The sequence below is a fragment of the Syngnathus acus genome, chromosome 22 (assembly GCF_901709675.1).
Source record: "Syngnathus acus chromosome 22, fSynAcu1.2, whole genome shotgun sequence".
NCBI classification, from domain to species: Eukaryota; Metazoa; Chordata; class Actinopteri; order Syngnathiformes; family Syngnathidae; genus Syngnathus; species Syngnathus acus.
This window is the reverse complement of record NC_051106.1, coordinates 1,119,458-1,140,324: the sequence shown is the minus strand read 5'-3', so window position 1 is coordinate 1,140,324 and position 20,867 is coordinate 1,119,458. Positions and strand designations below refer to the sequence as shown.

The window sequence follows — 20,867 nt, the reverse complement described above, 5'->3', positions numbered from 1 at the left end:
GCTCCACCGGTCTCCACCGAGCTGCCTGTGGTCAAATATTCAAATTTTAATCAAAAGTTGATATTTTTGTTTGTTTTCTACGTAGGAGGATTGGGGCCAGTGAAGAAAAAAAAGGGGGGTGACAGGATTCTGACTTTTTTTCCGTACTACGGAAGAAGATTAGGGCCAGTGAAGAAAAAAAAGGGGATGACGGGATTCTGCCTTTTTTTCTCAGAATACTGACTTTAAAGTGAAAATTCTCACTCTAAAGTCAGAATTCCGAGTCAGAAAGTGGGAATTCTGACTTTATTGCCAGAATTCTCACTTTAAAGTCAGAATTCTGAGGGAAAAAGTCAGAATCCTGTCACCCCCTTTTTCTTTTCTTCACTGGCCCTAATCATTTTCCGTATCTTCCGTAGTTTTCCACTCGGCAAGCAAAGGAATTCTAAAAACCACCTGCTATTTGTCGTTGCAGTCGACGTAGATCTACAAATGAGCTGCGCGATCGCATTTATGGTCTTCCGTCCGCTCCAGGAAGTGTATTGATCTACATTATGCGTCTACCTCCGGTCTATTTCGCCCACCTTCCTGTGAATTCGCTGACACATGTGGCTATATGCACGTCTACATCTTTTCATGCTTGTAATAGTTGCAAAAAGTTAATTGTTCGGAGTTAGTGCTCTCTGTGAAAGGTAAAAGAAGCAGTGTTGTTGACGCGGTAAGTCCAGTTTTGACTGAATTTGGTTTTCCATTTTGTATTAGACAGGCAAGCTAACGTGGTTAGCACGGAAGTCATCGCGCATGCTCGCAATCTTACTTTCACTTTTTGGACCCATCCTGTCCCAAAAAGGAATATTTCCTGGTTTTGTCTTTGTTATCAGTTATTAATGTGGAGGGTCAAACGCATCCCTGCGTTATTATTATTAATCTAAATTTGACGTGTTGTAGTAATCCTAAAAAGTTGAAATTGGCCTCAAATGCTCGAATTTGACGAATGCCTAAATTGTGAAGACGTTTAAATCTAAGCAGTGTAATCTTATCAGTTCAGCTCAAGGACTTTTTAAACACGTAATACGTGACACCAATTTAATTTATCTCTCAAGTGACGTGATTCTGCCCGTTTGACCTAACCTTGTGCAAAGTTACCTCCCAAAAAATATACTCATGTATTATGCACTAAAAATAACAACAACAAATTATCTTAGGGTGGCAATTTAAACTCTGGTTCCATTGCTATACTTTGCTGTCTTTTTGTATATCTTATCTACATGCAAATTTAGTGGGCGATAAAGTTGATCTATTTTTGTTTTCTGCACGTTTTACAGCAGCCGGGTCATGAGTTTTGCAGAGTATTCGGAGGAGATCCGCGACGGCGACGTGGCCATTGTGTACCTGGGCCACGAGTCCATGATGCCGGTGAAGGTGCGGCACGGGGGCCAGACACAGACACGCTACGGCGCCATTCGCCACTCGGCCGATCTGATCGGCAAGCGCTACGGCGCCAAAGTGACTTGCAGCAAAGGGGGCTGGGTGCACGTGCTGCACCCCACACCCGAGCTGTGGACCGTCACGCTGCCACACCGCACGCAGATCCTCTACACCACCGACATCGCCACCATCACGCTCATGCTGGAGCTCAAGCCGGGCTCCGTCGTCTGCGAGTCCGGTGAGAACCGCCGTATCGCCTTTCTGAACAAGCCACCGCTCAATAATGACAATGTAGGCAAGCGTGTTTTGGTTAACACTAAAGATTTGGTCGTCCAACGTACTTGAGTTTGTAAACGTCAAAGATGGGTTCAAGGAGACACAAGCAATATTTTCTGAAATTAATGAATGTACGTGACAATTTGGGAAAATCTTGGAAGTGTTTTGGCTAATACTCACATTGACTCACTTCTCACATTGACTTCTGCTCACTATAATTTCTGCCTTTCCTGGCCTGGTGGCGGCAACGGGGGTGTTTGTGCACGTGCACGTGTGTCATGGCGGTGCTTCATCATGTTGCTCACATTGTTTTCCCTGCTGATGAATTCAAGGTGGACGCCGGCGTGCAAATGTTAGTCGTCGCCTTGGCATCAAATTGCACCTTAAGGCTGGTTGCCAGGGAAACAGCCCCCCCATTTAGTTGTTGGGTTCATGGCTTGGGTGGGGGGTCGACAATAGGATCGGTCAGCGTCCACTTTGAAGCTTCTCTGCTGGTCGTCATGGCAACCAAGGTCTTTTACCATTCAAATCGCTCGTCTGACACGTCGTAGTTTGACGTTTACGCAGTACGGAGTTGTCGTCTAAAGTTTTTCTCATCCCGCAAGTCTTGGTCGAAATCATTTTAATTTCACATTGCTTTGTTTTACTCTGTCGTTTAGCGTTCCCATGTGAAGTCTGAAATTTTTCAGGATTCCTCCCAGCGTCTCACTCACAAAATGTTTTTGGTTTTTTTTCCCCCAGGTACGGGCAGCGGGTCTTTGTCTCACGCCATTTTGCGCAGCATCACACCGACGGGCCACCTTCACACGGTGGAGTTCCACCAACAGCGCGCCCAAAAGGCAGAGGAGGAGTTCGCGGAGCACCGCGTGGACCACCTGGTCACCGTCACCTGCGCCGACGTCTGCAAGGACGGCTTCGGGGTGGCGGGTGTGGCTGACGCCATCTTTCTGGACATCCCCAGCCCCTGGGAGGCCGTGCCACACGCCAAGACCGCCCTCAAAGCGCATGGTAAGCACACTTGGGCGGACACGGTAAGACGATGCTAAGCTATTTAGCGTTGACATTCAACAATCTCTGTGTGCTTCAGACGATTCTGAGGTTGCGTCATGAAACCAAATCTTTGTTGAAACGCTCTCGAATCTTTTGGGATAACTGAAGATTTTTTTGACAAAAGTCATTGAAGACAGTCAAACGTCTTTTTGAATGCTCCTTGGTAAAAACTTCCAAGACAGTTTTTGAAAACCGTCGCGGTGGGCAAAGCGAAGGCAGCGGGCAAGATGCTGGAGATGCTCTCGGCCCCTCTCGACTGCCTTTTATGGAGTCGCCGCCGCGCGACTGCAGATCTCGTCTCGCATGTCCATAGAGGGCCGCGCAGCGGCAAGGTCACGTGACCGCATTTGCGTCCTCCCAAAAGTGGAACTTGGTAAGCAGACTGGCCCGTAAGCGCAGCAACAAAACAAAATCCGATTTTGCCTTCTTCACTTCTTCAGTTTCAGTTTTTAGCAGAATGCTTCAGTTTGCTGCCGGCAAGTTCTTCTCTGCTCTCTTTCTCTCTCGTTCCCTCGCCTAGCTTGTAACTCTTGTCGTGGTTTTGGCGAGCCGCCCGACTTCCTTGTTTAGAATAAAGCTGCTCTCCATCAGGTCCTTGACATCCTGAGCTCCCCCCCCGGACCTCCCCCCACCACATTTTGCAATCCTTCCAGCCCCTTTCCATGATGCAAGCGCATAAAACAAATACGAGCCTAACAATGCGCCCAGTATGCTGTTGATTGGTTGCCCATTGAGCTTGTTTAATCATCAACCCCTCACTGGGTTGCCACGGAGACCGTCCACTTTATGGCCGCCTCGCCCCATTCGCTCGCCGGCTATGTGGTCCTCTCCCGAAAGGAAACAGCACCGAAGTTGCTGTCACATCACCCCTGGCAGGTCATTAATGCAGCTGTGGCAAACATGGCGTTACCTACGGCGCAATGCTAAATGTCGCGACCGCCACAGTGATGGTCAAGATGGTTAACCCCACCCCATTGCAGGGCTCGCATTTGTAGTTTGGTTTTCTTTTGGCAAGCCCTTTTTATGTTTTCCCCCACCGGCCATGTTTCCAATACCCATGCTAGCAGCGTCCTCCCCCCACCGGCCATGTTTCCGATGGCCATGCTAGCAGTGTCCTCCAGTTTCATGATGACTTTAGGCTTTACGTGTTGTGTTTTCCCAGCAGGAGGTCGCGTGTGCTCGTTCTCTCCGTGTATGGAACAAGTCCAGAGGACATGCCAGGCTTTGTTGGCTCACAACTTTGAGGAGGTGGAAACCTTGGAGGTGGTGCTGAGGGTTCACGAGGTCCGCACCGTCTCCATGCCGCTTCCCGACTTCGGGCTCGACGCCCCGGCCACCCCTCAGGCCCCGCCCCTTCCCGCCTCCAATCACTCCGCCGTTTCCTTGAAGACGACCACGCCGCCCCGTGAGATGCCCGCCCACACCGGGTACCTTACCTTTGCCACCAAACCCAGAACATAGTCAAGTTTGCTGTTCAATAGCATTTTTTTTTTTTTAAAGTAATACTTGGTTGCTTGCATCAAGCTGACATTACAATTTGTCTTTTTTTTTTTTTTTTTATACGTTTGTTGAAATTACTTCAGAAAACAAACATTGAGCAAAAAGGTTCTTGTTTTTATTCATTTGTGATAAATATATATGTGTATAAAACAGCACACGTTAGACGAAAGTTCAAATGTTTTTTTTTTTATTCAAAATGTAAATAAAAAAATACAGTTAAAAGATGTTTCATTTTATTGTTTTTCACTCAGTTGAATGTTGAAAGATGTTGGCTTTCTTTTATACAAATATAAAAAACACCAAGTAAAGAGGTGACGACATGACAGTACTGGGAGATCTCCCTCTTTGGAATGTCCCGTTATTTATTTGGTTGTTAGTGCTTAGCTTTTACAAGCGTCTGGCCGTTTCCTAAAAAAGGAAGTTAACTGCCGACGGGTGCTCGTCAGACGGCAACGTTCCTTCCATGGACATTTTATTGCTTCATCAGAACGAAGCGACCTGCAACCTCTTAGCACCGCCGCTACAAGAACGACACGGTGGCTTCTTTGAGACCGGCATGCTACGAGAGACGCTAATCTCGGCCTTACTCACTACTGTGGGTTAAATAAAGAAACGTGCCTTATTTGGATCACAGACTCAGACGGCCTACTCGGAATCTTTATTGATTACTTCTGAAAGAAGAAGTGAATCAGTGGAAGATGGAAACTTGCAAAAGGAATAGACTACTTCCTTAGTCTGGTCCAGTCTACTTCCTACTTTCCTATTTATGATTGGAAAGTCACCAAACTGAACCATTTTCAAATAGATTTAATCCAAATAAGTGTCAAACACATCAACATAAAATCAGCTGATCTTGGACGTAGGGATTCTTTGCCTCCTTAGTCAAACTAGGTGAAAGATCTGCTTTCAGCAAAGCGTATGTCGTGATACCTCAAATTAAAGGCCATGACAGCAGCTTTCCCGATTTGTAACGATCTTGCCAACGTATCACGTGTGATGACGGCATGAGCTAAAACGGCGCATTAGCTTCTCTGCTTCAGAGCTTTGAAAATCTTTCTGGGCAAGCCTTTATAATAGGACTTGTGAGCTGCTCATCTCGTGGCGCTAAGCGGCTTGTCTCCTGGAAGCCGACAAACATTCTGACCTCCGGTCGCACTGTCACACACTCAGGACACTTTATTAGGCACACCTGCTAACCCGTCAGTGATGTGAATAACAACCCAAAATATAACAAAGCTGTTATTCCTATCTGCTGCCCAAAAGATAGACAACACTGATGTCATCATCGTGAGACAGATTTCCGCCAGGCATTCCACTGCTGGTCATTGTGGTCCCTCGAGTATACAGAAGCATACGTGTGCGTGTGCAGCTAGTCACGTCTCCACTCGTATACTTGGGACGATTTTTATTGTTCTTAAGATCAAAGGTCAACTTCACCGCTCCCTGCTGAGCACACCTCCAATTGTTGTTGCTCATTGCATTGCATTGCTGCTCTGACAACTCTCAACAACCATTGTGCCCCACTTTTTTTTTCTTTTTTTTCTTTTTGCATTGGCCATGGCACCTTTCATTTCCTTATCACTTGTTTGATTGGGGAGATGCCTTTTGACCGAGGAGGAGAAAGTCCAGGCCCCATATTAGTTCTTGCTTCTGTGATTATCAGGCACAGAAAAAGCCACTAAGCGCAAATAGTTTGTTGGAAATGAAGGAAGGTAGGGCAGCTGAGAGTGAGTCATTGCCGCTGTTGCCGTGGCAATGCAGCTAGTGTCAGGTGCCGCTGTTACATTTCTAAAATTAAATAACATTAAATAACACTTCTAAAATTAAATATCTAAAAACATTATCTCTATTATCTCATTAAAATAGAACGTTGCAGGGTTGTGACTTTTTAAAACTGCAACTTTAACATTTGACTTTGTTGCCTTGTACTTGTGGTGTAATAAGCATTTTATTTTTACTTTCTCTTCATCTACTAAGTGCAAGCTTCAATTTGCCTCACTTGTATTGCGTGAGTGTATTGGTTTGATGCCGAGCTGCACTCAGCGAGATTACATAAATTGTGAGCGTCAAGCGGAGCGAAAGAAACGGCAAGCGTACCGGCTGCCCTCAATCACGCCAGTACCCGTTTTGACACCACTGTCCAGGTCCGCTGGACAAAGTATTCGTTGATTGCGCAATCGTTTCCAGAGGGCGTTTGGGGGAACCGTCACAGGTCCACTGTCGTTTTCGTTGAAATTGTTGTCGTTTTTTTATGGAGACGCAGTGGTGGGCAAGAGTAAAGTTGATCCAGGTCAAAGTTGAGTCCATAAAAAAAAGACACATGCGGCGAGATAAAAGCAAAAGTTTTGGATTGCAGAGTACAGCTGTGTTGTTTTTTCTCGCTAAAGTCAAATCGGGCTAACGTTGCAAAGATTCTTTGCACATGCGTTAGTTAGTGGGAAAAAAGTCGACACAAAATGTCTCTAACATTTCGAGATTTGGTTTGTATTGGCATTAATTTGTCATTAATTAAACCTGAAATTATTCCGGCATGTGGAACGATTAACTAATTGTGGATTTTTGAGCCATCCGTAATCCATATCCCATATCAAGCCATATTTTTTTGTATCTTTGAGCTCGGCCGCTCAACGATTTAGTTGAAAGCTTTCCGCGTCTTTACGCCATCTTATCATAATGACTGGAGGGGTGAGCTCTTATGTAAGACCATCAACCCCCCCGCCCGCCATCCATGTGACATAAGTGCAAATGTACAAGTGCACAGCACGCGCTTAATTTACGAATTGTGACGTTATGTAATTTCCAGCATGTCGCTAAGCAGCGGCTATGACGTCATCAACAGTCAATCCTCATCCGAGGGCATTTTCAGTTACCCGTCAGCTCCTCACCTCTTGGCGACCCCTAGTGGCTGTAGTACGCATACAAACAGTTAATACCTCAAAACTAAAAGTCGTGTACGTCCATCCATCCATACATCCATACATCCATACATCCATTATCTGTACCGCTGGTCCCCACGGGGGTCGCGGGCGTGGTGTAGCCTATCCCAGCAATCATCGGGCAGTAGGCGGGGGACACCCTGAACCGGTTGCCAGCTAATCGCAGGGCACACAGAGATAAACAACCATCCGCACACACTTACGGGCAATTTGGAGTGCTCAATCAGCCTACCATGTATGTTTTTGGGAAGTGGGAGGAAACCGGAATGCCTGGAGAAAACCCACGCAGGGACTGGGAGAACATGCAAACTCCACACAGGAGTGGCCGGAGGTGGAATCAAACCCGCACCCTCTGAACTGTGAGGCAGACGTGCTAACCAGTGGTCCACCATGCCGCCAAGTAGTGTACGTATACCAGAAATCATGAAGGTTTTTGGTGAAAAAGACTGAAAAGAGTAGAAAGCAGCAGGAATATATATATATTTGATATGTTATCATCGTTAATATTTTACACTCTTATTAGTTCAAGTGGAAAGCAGCCAAATTTATGCAGCATGCAGGGCACAAGCCAAAGTATATATAAAAAAAGCCCAATATTTAAACCAAAATAGTTTGTTTTTTTATCCACGCATGCAAAAGTCGTGCACCGCAAGATTTTTGTTTTCTTGGCTCAATCAAGGTTTGGAACTTAAATGCTCAAGTACACACACATGCCAAAACATTTCATATACAGTCGTGTGCAAAGGTTTAGGCACCCCTGATCATTTTAATGATTTTCCTTTATAAATCATTGGTTGTTCGGATCAGCAATTTCAGTTAAATATATTATATAGCAGACAAACACAGTGATATTTGAGAAGTGAAATGAAGTTTATAGGATTTACAGAAAGTGTGCAATCGTTACTTGAACAAAAGAAGGCAGTTGCATAAATTTGGGCACCCCAACAGAAAAACGACATCAATATTTAGTAGATCCTCCTTTTGCAGAAATAACAGCCTCTAAACCAGGGGTCACCAACACGGTGCCCGCGGGCACCAAGTCGCCCGTGAGGACCGCATGAGTCGCCCGCAGGACTGTTCTAAAATTAGCTCAAATAGCGGCACTTGTCAGTGAGCTGCATCTATTTATTTTACAGTCAAACATCGATTTTTGAACGTCCTGGTTCTCGAACAAATCGGAATTCAAACAAAAAATTCGAGATTTTTTTTGCTTCGGTTGTCGAACAAAATTCGGAGGTCGATCCTCGGGAGATGAGCCGGGAGGACCCGAGAAAACCCGACCGCGCGGGCCGGATGCCGACTGACTCCGTTGTTATTGTATTTTCGTTACTTTGAGGATTGTATTAACCCCTAATCATGCCTCCAAAGAAAGCAAGTGGGAGCAGTAAAGCCATCCTAAAACACAAAGACGCTCTTAAAGCAATGCGACAGTGAACGCCCGGCGCGCTGCGGTTACGCGATCGGACCAAATTAAGCTCCCTGCCCACTGAGGTCCACTTAAATTTTGGAAAGTACATCAGGACTTTAAAAATATTTTCTGTTTCAGTTCTCTGTCACAATAATGCGACCAGCGCGGTGCAGTTGTGCGGTGGGCGACGCGCTACAGTTGCGCGTTCGGCGGTGCGCTGCAGTTGCGCGATCAGACAAATATGTGCAAATCAAAAAACGCTTTAAAAAGGCTTGGTTTTTTGTCTTGAAACGGATTAAAAAAAATTCCATTATTTGTAATGGGAAAAATAGATTCGTAATTCGACCGATTCGCTTCTCGAACCGCCTTCTGGAACGGATTGTGGTAAAAAACCAAGGTTTGACTGTATTTTTGCTATTCTTGTTAAAATCACACTTACATGTGAACTGGAAATGACAATAATAACACATAGTGAAAGCCAAATTGAGCAAATTGACTATTTCAGAAGTGTGTGTCAAACTGGTAGCCCTTTGCCTTAATCAGTACCCAGGAAGTAGCTCTCGGTTCAAGAAAGGTTGGTGACCCCTGCTCTAAACACTTTCTATAGCTTCCAATGAGAGTCTGGATTCTGGTTGAAGGTATTTTTGACCATTCTACTTGACAAAATATCACCACTTCAGTCAAGTTTGATGGTTTCCGAGCATGGACAGCCCGCTTTAAAGCACACCACAGATTTTCAATAATATTTAGGTCTGGGGACTGAGATGGCCATTCCAGAACGTTGTACTTGTTCCTCTGGATGAATGCCTTAGTAGAATTTGAGCAGTGTTTGGGGTCGTTGTCTTGTTGAGGTATCCAGTGTGCAATTTAATGTTAGTCAGCAACTTCACTACAAAAAAGTATGGTCGATTTCTACTGTTCATGTAACTCCATGAATGTTCAATATGTATTGTATGTGTATGTGCGTTTCATGTATGAAGTTCACACATTTACAGGACATGTGAATACTTTATTCTTTACACATTTAATAGCACTCTCCTTAGTTTGTAAGGTGTAGGCAGGGATTAAATTTAGATTTTATATGCACATGTGTAAATGGTTTAAAAATTCTTTCCTTTCTTCATAAATCTCGTTTAATCTTAAAGTGCATTACTGTTAATGTTTTAAGTTATGTTAATGTAATGCTATTAATGTTTTGTAAAAGGGATGTTCATTAAATTTCAACATGTTCCCAATGTTCTTGTGCTTCTTTACACACACAAAAAAAGGAAAGACATGATATTTTGGTTATTTATAGCATAGTATGGCATACCGTTTTTTTCCATGTATAATGCGCCCCCATGTATAATACGCACCCTAACAATGGCATGTCGATGCTGGAAAAAGGCCTGTACCCATGTATAATACGCACCCAAATTTTGACTCCTACTTAAGTCCGTAAACGTAAAATTATTTCAGAAAAAAGATCATCTTTGGGAACAACCGGTTGTTATTCTGCCGGTCAGTATCACTGCGCATGCGCTAGCAAACTCGATAGCGAAGAAATGTTTCGGATTTGTGTAGGGTACATTGTGACAGCAAACGAGCAGGTGATCGAGCAAGCGTCTGATACGAGAGCATTGTGTTCGTATGGAGCGTGTTTGAAGTGAACAGCAGAGAAGAAAGGAACAAGGCAAAGTGTTGTGAAATAAAATATTACCTGTAATACGCATTTAGGTAGAGAACTGAACTCTCGCTCTTTATATAGCTGACGTGTCAAAAAAAAATAAAAATAATAATAATTGTACCCATGTATAATGCGCACCCCAGATTTTAGGACAATAAATTAGTTAAATTTTGCGCATTATACATGGGAAAAAACATAATTTTAATGGTCCGGCCCACTAGACATCTACCGAGGCCGTATGTGGCCCACAATATGAAATGAGTTTGACACCCCCGCATAACGTTGAACAAACTTTGTGTTCCGGTCATTTGTCAGTTGTTTTGAGGCTCCCATGTTCCCACTCTTCAGAGAAGATGCAAAGAGGAGAACAACTTGCAACTGGCCACTTTAAATACCCGTAACTAGAGATGTTTTGTAAAGAAATACTTTCAACCAGAATCCAGACTCTCATTGGAAGCTATAGGAAGTGTTTAGAGGCTGTTATTTCTGCAAAAGGAGGATCTACTAAATATTGATGTCGTTTTTCTGTTGGGGTGCCCAAATTTATGCACCTGCCTACTTTTGTTCAAATAATGATTGCACACTTTCTGTAAATCCTATAAACTTCATTTCACTTCTCAAATATCACTGTATTTGTCTGCTATATGATATATTTAACTGAAATTGCGAATCCGAACAACCAATGATTTATAAAGGAAAATCATGAAAAAGATCAGGGGTGTCCAAATTTTGCATTTCCAAGACCTAACGACAATAAACAAGGCTTGACAATGCAACATGTTTATTTTGACGCTTTCTACTCAATGTTTTTCTTGTTCGCCATGATTGAAGTATCAAAAAGCAAGCCAGGCGTTCCCATTGTTAGCTTCAACAAAATCAAGAAAGAAGCACATTCAGTCCAAATGAAAACTTTGTTGTACAATAAGTAAAAACGTTCCTTGGTGACTTTGCGGTAACCATGGCAACAGTGCCCACCGGTGAGCTTTTGCTCTCATTTGGACTTGTGCATGAGGGTTTGGTTTCATGTGGTTGCCGACATTCCAAAAAGGGATATTTTGGCGCTTGTGATCAATTTTACTGCAACAAGACAAAAAAACAGCAGTCACATGTCACTCAAGTCTATAAATAGCTTCAGAAATATGATCAGTAAGTTGTGAGAGAAATAAACACATTCCCGCTCTTGATATTTGTTTACGTGAGCGCTGACTAAACGGGCCAAAGTAATGAGACGCGACACAAGCTCCGAATAAATGGGCCGTCTGTTTTGTTTTTCATCTGAACATATCTAAAGCTCGACTGTGTTCTTTTGCGCGGTGAAAACACTAATCGAAGACGACACTAGTCGCAGCGGTGGGCAATTCCGGTCCTCGAAGGCCGGTGTGGTGCAATAATTACCAAGGACTGCAGAAGCTGGATAACAATCCTGATCATTTGATTCAGGTGTGTTGCAGCAGGGAGACCTATGAAACATGCAGGACACCGGCCCTCGAGGACCGGAATGGCCCACCCCTGCGACTAGTGCAACTCTTGTGCTGTTTGTGTGCGTGTGTCATTGTTCACATACGTGCAGCTTCACGACTTCCGCGTGATACTATACACATGGCACACACATCCAGTGAGATGGTACATAGACGTCTGGCCACACACACTCATTGCACACATTTAGGTGGCATAGTGCACACACAATAACGTACAAGTCCAGGAAAGTGGTATGAAAGTGTGCTTACACACGGGAAACGTGGTACACACGCACGCACGTCCGGTGCAAGTTGGCTTTCAGAGCCGCTCGAGAAGCGTGAACACGAAGGCACGAAGATTCTAGAAGGTTCCGCTGGCATCTTCCATCTTTGTCTTTCTTCTCGTCTGTTTGCTCAAGTAACAGGAAGTGGGCGTGGCTCAGCTGCCTGGCCACAAGGTGGCGCTGTCTTTCGCATTGCAGACTTAAAAGATCAAGCTTAAAAAGTTGAGTTACCTCCATGCTAATGCTGCCGTGGAAGCAGGAGTTCAGAACATTCGGAGGGGTTTTTTTCTAATTAAAAATGACAACCGATCACCAATTTCACAATAGTCAATGTAGGAATTTTTTGAAAACACTCCATTTTGTTTTTTTACTTCTCGATTGTTTATCAACGACACACGCACACATTCATAGAAACGTACAAACACGCGCGCGCGCGCACGCACGCGCACACGCGCGCACACACACACACACACACACACACACACACACACACACACACACACACACACACACACACACACACACACACACACACACACACACACACACACACACACACACACACACACATTCATTTTCTTGCACACCGTCCAAAGCCACAAACACATGTATACACAACCAAGACATTAATTTGCACACAAACATGTCAACACTTTTGCACACACGCCGGCCCACACGCCCAAACGTTTACACACCGCGTATACAAAAAAGCAGGAAGCGTGTTTTGTGATGGGCAGGTGGGCAAGGTAGCAGGAAAGCGGTGGCGCTCAATACTCCCATTCATCCGTCTTCATGTCCAGATAGTTGAGAATGTTCTGCGCAAACTTGACGGCCTGCTTGCGGGCTACCTTGGCGCCGTCGTCACCGCGTGGGTCAACGGCATCCAGTGCCAGCAGCTGCTTGGTCAGCAGCTCCTCCAGCACCACGTAGCTCTTGTCGGCCCGCTTGCCGTCGAAGCCCAGTGCCTGGGCCTGCAGCTCCGATAGGCTGGCCAGCGCTGCCCAGACGGCCCTGTGGGCCGGGTGCTCCTCGGGGCTGGGGCGGCGGCACGCCAGCGCCTCGCGCAGGTCCAGGAAGGTGACCACGGCTTGCACCTCCACCACAGCGCGGCGCCGCGCCTCGCGGATGCACGGGTTCTTGGCCGTCTCCACTTGGTCCAGGTGGCTCAGCAGGCCCTGCAGCTCAGCTTTGGGCCAGAAGCCCGGCTCGCCCGCGGTGCAGTGGCGCAGCACGCCCTCGCGCAGGTGCTGCACATGGGCGCGCACCGCCTCGATCTCGCGGATGGACTCGTTCTGGGCCAGGTCGTACCTGCCAGACACCGGAGCATCAAACACCGCAGAGTGCGGCTTTTTTTGACCGGGGTGCTCAGTTACCTGCGCGTGTCCTCGCCCTCCCCTTCCAGGTCCAGGTGTTTGAGGAGGCCATTGATCTCCTCCACCACCTGCTTGCGGTAGTTCCTGACGGCGGCATTGCCTGACACGTCCAGGGCGTCCAGCTCCACCTGCATCTCCATCAGGAGCCGCGACAGATGAGCACAGCTGTCTCGTCCGCTCAGGCCCATCAGCAGCGCCACCAGCTGGCTGCGCGCCACGCTCACCTTGGCCATCACCTCGGCACACATACAAAAACAATCTCATTTCACCCATCCCCATTGATAAGGAATTGAAATGTCATTACAGTAATCCCTCGTTTATTGCGGCTAATTGGTTCCACGCCCACCCGCGATAGGTGAAAATCCGCGAAGTAGAGAACATACATTATTACAATATCCACACAAGGATTTTATGAACATTTATTTCATTTTTAAACATTTTATGTACTTTTAAACGTTTTTTGTTTTTTTAAACACTTTTGTAAACATTTTAAAGTCAAATTGACTTTTAGAAATATTCTTATTCATTTAAATAAATAAGAAAATAAATAAAATAAAAGAGTAAATATATTGTTACAATATATTCACACAAGAGTTTTATTAACCTTTATTGTAGTTTTAAACACTTTATTGTTTATTAAACCGTTTTATTTTGCATTTTTAAACACTTTTGCAAACATTTTAAGGTCAAGAAACGTTCTTGTTTACTAACTATTTAGTAAACACTTTTGTGAACATTTTAAAGACAAGCTGACTTTCAGAGACATTCTTATTTACTAACTAACTGCTTAAACACATTTGTAAAATTTGTAAAATAAATAAAAATAGTCTCAAAGTAAAAAAACTTCCGTGATGAAGCGCAAGTCTGATATGTTGACACAGACAGTGTAGGCTGAGCTAAATTGTTGTTAGAACTGCTAAGCCAATCAGCTGCAAGGACACAGCTCAACATGTTCCCATTGGCCATTAGTGTCATATGGTCAGATAAAGCTGCGCACTCCAAGCTCCAAGTGATGCCCGAGGTCGCTGATGGTGGAGGGGTGCACTTGCCTGTCTTGTGTGCTTCATTCCTGCATATGACGATGTGAATGTGTGTGCGTGTGTGTGTGTGTGTGTGTGTGTGTGTGTGTGTGTGAGAGATAAAAAAAATAAAAAAATAATAAAAAATAAAAAAATCCGCGATGCACCGAATCTATCGCAATATTTGTTTCGATAAAAAAACCACGATAGAGCGAGGCCGCGATAGGTGAAGCGCGAAGTAGTGAGTGATTACTTTATTCCGGCCCCAAAAAACGTCTTAATTATTTTGTTATGATTTGAAGAAAGAAACTCTCCCTCACCTGGTTGATGGTGTGCACGGCGGCATGCGTTTCTCCCGAAAGCGGCAGCGAGAGCATCTGCTGCGGCGTGCGGCCGTCCAGGACGTCCTGGACGGCGCAGAGCCGGGTCAGCGCCCGGTAGCGCGCCTTGCGTAGCGGCACCCGGCCCTCCGTCTTGACCTGGGTGAGGCGCAGCACCAGCTGCTGCAGGGCCTCGGTCAGCTCGTCATCAATGTGGGCGGCACCACCCTCGCGCTGCGGCGCCACCACCCGGCACTCCACCAGCCGCCGCGCCTCCTCGCTCAGCTCCTCCATGGCCTGGCGCGACGGGTGCCGGGCATTCTCCTCCAGGTAGCGCAGCAGGCCCTCCACCTCCTGTGCCGCCCGCTTGCGCGCCGCCTGCAGCTCTGCTTTGCCCTCCGTGTCTACACGGTCCACCTCCAGCAGGAGGCGCGTCAGCTCGCGCTCCAGACGCTTGTAGTCGCGGTCGTCGGGCAGGCCACTGAAGGTGCACACCTGCCACAGCGTTGGCCCGTTAACAAAGAGCGACTGGCACCAATTGCGGCTTCCAATATTGAAAATAGAGCGTTCCCGTAAGTGGCAGCGAAGGGTTAAATGTCGTGGCCCTGAAAACACCCGTCATGGTTTTGTTTTGGACTGTGCATAGCCACAATACCTGGGGCCCAAGCGCCGTCACCTGGCGGTGGACTTCGTAGAGCCGCATCATAGCGGGGTGCTGGGACGGCGGGCACTGGGGCGGCTGCTCTGTGGCCATCGTCTGCTGCTGCTGCTGCGGCGGCCCTCGGTGCTCCATCCGCTTGCCACCATCAAAGGGCTTCCCGAAGAGGCTGCCCAACAAACAGGAAGTGACAACAATGAGCACAAACTAAATCAAGGCCGCGTCCGGGAGCACTCCATATTTAGCCAGGTGGGATGTTTTGGGCGTCAGCTTTGTGACTTTAGAAAAAAAAGTCTTGTAAAAGAAAAAAAGTATTGTAGTGCCGTGAACTTTATACTGCTATGGCCTTGCGTCGCTCTTAGCTACTGCATTCAAAGCTTGCACAAACAAGATAAAACTGTCACGTGCGGAATGGAGCAGGGCTACCAAATGCGGCTTGGACCACGGTTTATTGAGGGAAAGGGTGGTGGAGGAGAGGATGAGGGGAACAAACAAGCAGGAGAGCATGGTAGGACTAACCGGCAGGAACTAACATGACGGGCTAACAGAGACAGACTACCAGAGGCTTAACAGAACAGACGACAGATCCGACAGGGAGTGACACGCAGAGTTAACGATGGGCAGGTGACGCAATTACACTGATTACGGGTAGACGATGGCAGGAAGGGACGAGTGCAGACGCGTGAACAGAAACCATGACAACGAACACTGACACATGAGGAAACGCGGAAACGGGAACGGGCGGAGACGAAACGTGATAAAAACCAGCTGAGACCATGCAGTCGCACATCGGAGAAGTATCGAGACGTTTCTTTAAGCTGTGTCAACCCCAAAATGGTTCATCAGGCAGTCACAGATTCCGCCCGCCCAATCAAACTGAATTTGCGTCAATACAAATACAAAATAACAAATTCTACATGTTTATTAAACCTTCGCACCAAGATAACATCCCCAACTGTGATTTTGTTTTTGTTATAGTTTGATACTGCTACACCTCTAATATTAGTGACCCTTCTAAGAGGTTTCATGGATCAGTAATCCCCTTACAAAATGTTACGCAAGAGTATGGCGGGCAGGTCATTTCCACCACAACACTTGATCGCCGCCTTGTACAGACCAATATGACATGGAGAGACCAACAATGGACGTGGTTACTTAGATCCAGACCACAAGAGAACGAACGCCCGCAGGCTTTTGTCTGATATGCTAACAGGCTAGCAGCTATGAGGAACCCTCATAAACCTCCCTGCGTGCAAGCTCGCCATCATCATTACCTGCACTATTCCCGGATGGGTGCATTATGTCATCCCAGCAAAGATGAAAAAAAAAAAGGTGCACATGTGTCAACCTGCAGACACGCACACACACCTAGCAACACGCGCATTGCCCGTCACGACATCGCTCACCTCTTCAACACCCCGAACACGTTGGCGCACATGTTTTAACTCGAGTGGCTTCCCATCCGGTGATGTAGGACGACGAGAGCGAAAAGCATGCAAATGTGGATTTTTGGGGGGGTCGTTTGACAGGAGCAACGCAGATGTGCTCAGCATCAGCACCAGCACCGCGCAGCTGTGGCCCCGCCTACAAACCGCCATCATCGCGCCTTCAAAACGTCACCGGCGGTCATCGAAAGCACATAACGGACAATAATCTCCTTCCAAAAATGACATTTTAGCTCATTTGGAATTGCAGGCGTCTCCATGAGAGGCTTCTTTTTCCCCCGAGCGGTGTTCGATCACCTGACTGTGCCCCGCCCGGTTGGTGGAACTTTTTAACACAGAAAAAGAGGTCTGGGTGGGGTTGTTTCCGTTCTTCTCACCTGCATAGCCATCGTACAGCCATGAGACTGGCGGGGGACTAACCACGCAGCTCCTTCCTCGGTTTCTTCTTACAGCACAGCTAACAAACATTAGCTTTACGAAGCTAGCTGCTTGCGTCACTTCGCTTGCCCCGCCCACGGCGAACGCTGAGTTCGTAATCGTCCCTGGAATGTTCCAGACAAGCGGCGGGACGTCGATCTAACTCGTGACACAACTATAGTCACACTTAATGCAGTCGCGCATGTCTTGTTTGTTCGTTTCCGGGCAGGTGATAACGTTTGAAGTTTTGGGTCGACGTCGCCTTTGTGAGTAGGTTTTGTTTGGTTAATATGATGCGACGCTACATTTGCTTACAATGACGCGCTGCAAAGGCGGGAACGTAAAGAAAAGCGGACTTTGCTGCTTGAAACGCAGACAACGGTGATGAGGGGGGTGTTACCAGAACCTGTAATAAAACATTTGAAAATGAAAAGATTGTTTACAGAACCTGTATTAAAACATTTGAAAATGAAAAGGTTGATCACAAACAAATCAAGACAGAAACCATATTGATAGACAATTACGACAAGACAAGAATGGTCGCGGAACACGCCTCACAGGGCGGAGTCGGTACACATTTGAAGCGCTCTTTCTCTGTTGGCTACCACGTGACCAGAAGTGAAATATATATCCCGAGAAGGACACCGGTGGTGGAACGAGATGGTTTCGTAGTCTTGTTCAATTGAAGCTTGGACGAATCATTGTTTAGTCTTAATGGTGTGCGAGTGATTTTATTCGGTGGTCATCATGTCTGTTCGAGCCACCTCGGGGTGTTTGACTTGGCGCCGCTGGAGTCGTTTACGCGCACGTCAAAGTGCTATGGCGGCCGCCTGCAGGCGAGAACGCAGCCAAGAAGCAGCAAAACAACAAGATAATTTACCGAAGGTTTGTAATTTTAAACCCTTTCGATGTACGGATTCCCTCGCCGCTTCTGAACCGGCTGCGAGGCTGGCCAAAGTTTTGTCACTTTTTCATGTGACTACAACAGCATGATCATTAAGTACAGCCTCCCTCATGGAAAATACAGTAATCCCGCGCTACATCGCGGTCCATTTATCGCGGCTTCAGTCCATCGCGGATCCCCCCTAAAATAAAACAATTTTTAAAAAATTCAAAATAAAATTGCCCACACGCCAGCAGAAGGCAGGGAGTGCCCACAAAATTGCAGTATGTACACTTGTAACTTATTATAAAAAAAGTTATTATAATAAGAGTTCTAAAAACATATTTACAGTATTGTACCTTGTTATAAAAAATATTTATACTAACAAAAGTTATAAAAAACATTTACAACATGTACACTTGTATCTTATTATAAAAAAGTTGTTATAATAAGAGTTTTCAAAACATATTTACACTATGTATACTTTAGCAACATCTACATATGTAACACACACACAAACGTATATTTATACATTATCCATCCATCCATTTTCTGTACCGCTTAGTCCCCACGGGGTTCGCGGGTGTGCTGGAGCCTATCCCAGCCGTCATCGGGCAGTAGGCAGGGGACACCCTGAACCGGTTGCCAGCCAATCACAGGGCACACAGAGACAAACAACCATTCGCACTCGCACTCACACCTAGGGACAATTTGGAGTGCTCAATCGGCCTACCGAGCATGTTTTTGGGATGTGGGAGGAAACCGGAGTGCCCGGAGAAAACCCTAGCGGGCCCGGGGAGAACATGCAAACTCCACACAGGGAGGGCCGGAGGTGGAATCGAATCCGCACCCTCCTAACCGTGAGGCGGACGTGCTACCCAGTGCGCCACCGAGCCGCCTTATTATGATTCATTTATACTATTAATATAGTATTTACATGCTTGAAACTATTAGTTAATGTTCTAACAATAACATATGCACTTATATGGTTTAATATACATTTATTGATACACAAAAAATTGATGTATGTTAAAAATGAGAGGGTGACACTACTTTGCGGATTGTCACCTATCGCGGGTGGTCTTGGAACCAATTATCCGCGATAAACGAGGGATCACTTTACATTCCATGCCTGTTGGCAACCCCTTTCCGTTGTTCTTTCATTAAATCTTCCTTTTGTATGTCTATGTAATACACACACCCTTTGTTGCATGTACATAAATAGTGCATTGCACATCGCTTAACTGAAATGTTGACTTCGATTTGGTGTTTTGAGTCTCTGCGTGTCTCGTGTGGTCAGAGGTCCAAGTTCCGACCGGCACCCAGCACCACGCACGACTGGATCGGACCGCCCAGCCCGCTTTCCAACTTGCGACCCATTGTCTTCCGCGTAGCCCCGGACGAGTCGGCGCTGGAGAGACTGCTGAGGAGCATGCGACAGGACACCGAGGACTGGAACCATAGATTCTGGGCCGAGCAGAACCTCACCTTCGGCAAGGTGCTCAGAAATTAGTCACGTTAATGATTGCGCTCAGCTCTGCATTTTGTATTTTTCCATTTTGCCACCCTAACAGCGTGGCTGCTGAAGTCACATTGAACCAAACAAGTAGTGAGCTGAAATATAGCCAATTTATTTGTGCTTTTTTTGAACTGTCAATTTGAAACAATGTCTTGGTTTTTAATTAAGGGTTGGAAATTAAACCTTGTTTAGGTTGATTAATTCCTTATTAAATAGTAATTCATATTCTTAATTTGTTCATCGTTAACCGAGTCATATTGAACTCATTTAGTCATGATTTATTTTTGACAAGATACTTGTCACTAAACATAAAAACTTGTGTGATGTCACACACGCACAGCAGAGGGCAGCATTGCCCGAAGACTTCCCGCAGAAATAAAGCTTTTCTTTTACAATGGCTCTCAACCCTTAGTATAAAGTGCTGTCTTTGTGGCCTGTTGTCTGGCAGCTTCATGTGACCCTCCAAAATCGTCCGTTTGTATTTTGTGCAGGAAAAAGATGCCTTTGTTGTGTCACAGCTGAAGGCAAAAGGCTTGACTGAGCGAGACCAGCAAGGTTGTCCCAATCTTCAAGCATCAATCACATATTTTACGTCCACAATAAATGACATTCAGGTACACGACACAGCGACATTGCGAAGCGACCACACGTCAAGAGTCTGCTTCACAATGTCGCGTGTTCCGGTAGATCGAAATGTATTTACTCTGTTTAGTTTGTGTGTTGCAGGCCGCCGCCGCACTCTGACCGGTGAGGAAATGTCCATCTTCTACAAGGACTTCTTGGACAAAAACCGCCAGCGACACGTCAACTACAACAAGTCCGTTGTTCTACGCGCGGTCGTAGGCGCACGCCTTCATTGGAATAATGGCGATGTTACGTGTCCTTGCAGGGAGTGGTACCGGCGCAACTTGTCAATCACTCTGCTCATGGCCCGTGTGGTGTTGCACAACCTGTGGAAGCGAGTCGGCAGCAGCGCAGCCGCGACGTGATCGCAGACGCCTGCTTGTCAATCATCTGCTGCAAAGTTCCCTGGTGCGGCACGTGCACCCTTTGAGACATATTCACGATACTCAAACACGAGTGTTTCCTAATAAAGCAACCACAAAGAACCGGACAGTCGATTTGTTTGAAATGATCATTTTGATAACCGAAACTTTCATCATTTCCATGAAATGAATATTGGTAGCCACCCAGGTTAGGATACTTTTGTTTCTAATACAGTTTGTTTTTATTTCACTTTGACATTTGT

At 46.0% G+C, this 20,867-nt stretch overlaps 3 protein-coding genes and 1 long non-coding RNA gene across 8 annotated transcripts; 2 read left to right on the top strand and 2 right to left on the bottom strand.

Annotated features, from left to right (window-relative positions):
- Window positions 1–539: 539 nt before the first annotated feature.
- trmt61a (tRNA methyltransferase 61A) lies at window positions 540–4,313 on the top strand. Of its 2 annotated transcripts, none has more exons than XM_037242417.1 (4): window positions 540–697; window positions 1,305–1,645; window positions 2,425–2,691; window positions 3,899–4,313. In XM_037242417.1, the coding sequence occupies exons 2-4, from the start codon at window positions 1,315–1,317 to the stop codon at window positions 4,192–4,194; spliced, it is 894 nt and encodes a 297-aa protein (XP_037098312.1). In that variant the 5' UTR covers window positions 540–697; window positions 1,305–1,314; the 3' UTR covers window positions 4,195–4,313. The 2 variants fall into 2 exon arrangements, with proteins under 2 accessions (XP_037098312.1, XP_037098311.1); XM_037242416.1 differs by having other exon boundaries at window positions 3,896–4,313.
- Window positions 4,314–7,900: 3,587 nt separating this feature from the next.
- On the bottom strand, window positions 7,901–9,677 carry LOC119116766. Its single transcript, XR_005096355.1, has 2 exons — window positions 9,161–9,677; window positions 7,901–8,166 (listed from the first exon to the last, which is right to left on the bottom strand). It is a non-coding gene; the product is annotated as an uncharacterized LOC119116766 (long non-coding RNA).
- Window positions 9,678–12,492: 2,815 nt separating this feature from the next.
- Window positions 12,493–17,499, bottom strand: bag5 (BCL2 associated athanogene 5). 2 transcript variants are annotated; one of them, XM_037242372.1, is made up of 5 exons: window positions 16,761–17,093; window positions 15,352–15,523; window positions 14,697–15,191; window positions 13,358–13,593; window positions 12,493–13,292 (listed from the first exon to the last, which is right to left on the bottom strand). In XM_037242372.1, exons 1-5 carry the CDS (start codon window positions 16,790–16,792, stop codon window positions 12,752–12,754), a joined length of 1,476 nt encoding a protein of 491 aa, XP_037098267.1. In that variant the 5' UTR covers window positions 16,793–17,093; the 3' UTR covers window positions 12,493–12,751. The 2 variants fall into 2 exon arrangements, with proteins under 2 accessions (XP_037098267.1, XP_037098268.1); XM_037242373.1 differs by lacking the exon at window positions 16,761–17,093 and adding an exon at window positions 17,177–17,499 and having other exon boundaries at window positions 12,495–13,292.
- Window positions 17,493–20,739, top strand: LOC119116739 (cytochrome c oxidase assembly factor 8). Of its 3 annotated transcripts, none has more exons than XR_005096327.1 (5): window positions 17,493–18,101; window positions 19,400–19,597; window positions 20,110–20,232; window positions 20,331–20,435; window positions 20,508–20,739. XR_005096327.1 is itself a non-coding variant. In XM_037242435.1 (5 exons), the coding sequence occupies exons 1-5, from the start codon at window positions 17,964–17,966 to the stop codon at window positions 20,605–20,607; spliced, it is 591 nt and encodes a 196-aa protein (XP_037098330.1). In that variant the 5' UTR covers window positions 17,495–17,963; the 3' UTR covers window positions 20,608–20,731. The 3 variants fall into 3 exon arrangements, 1 of the variants encoding a protein (XP_037098330.1); XR_005096328.1 differs by having other exon boundaries at window positions 20,345–20,435; window positions 20,508–20,732; XM_037242435.1 differs by having other exon boundaries at window positions 17,495–18,101; window positions 20,110–20,173; window positions 20,345–20,435; window positions 20,508–20,731.
- Window positions 20,740–20,867: the final 128 nt, after the last annotated feature.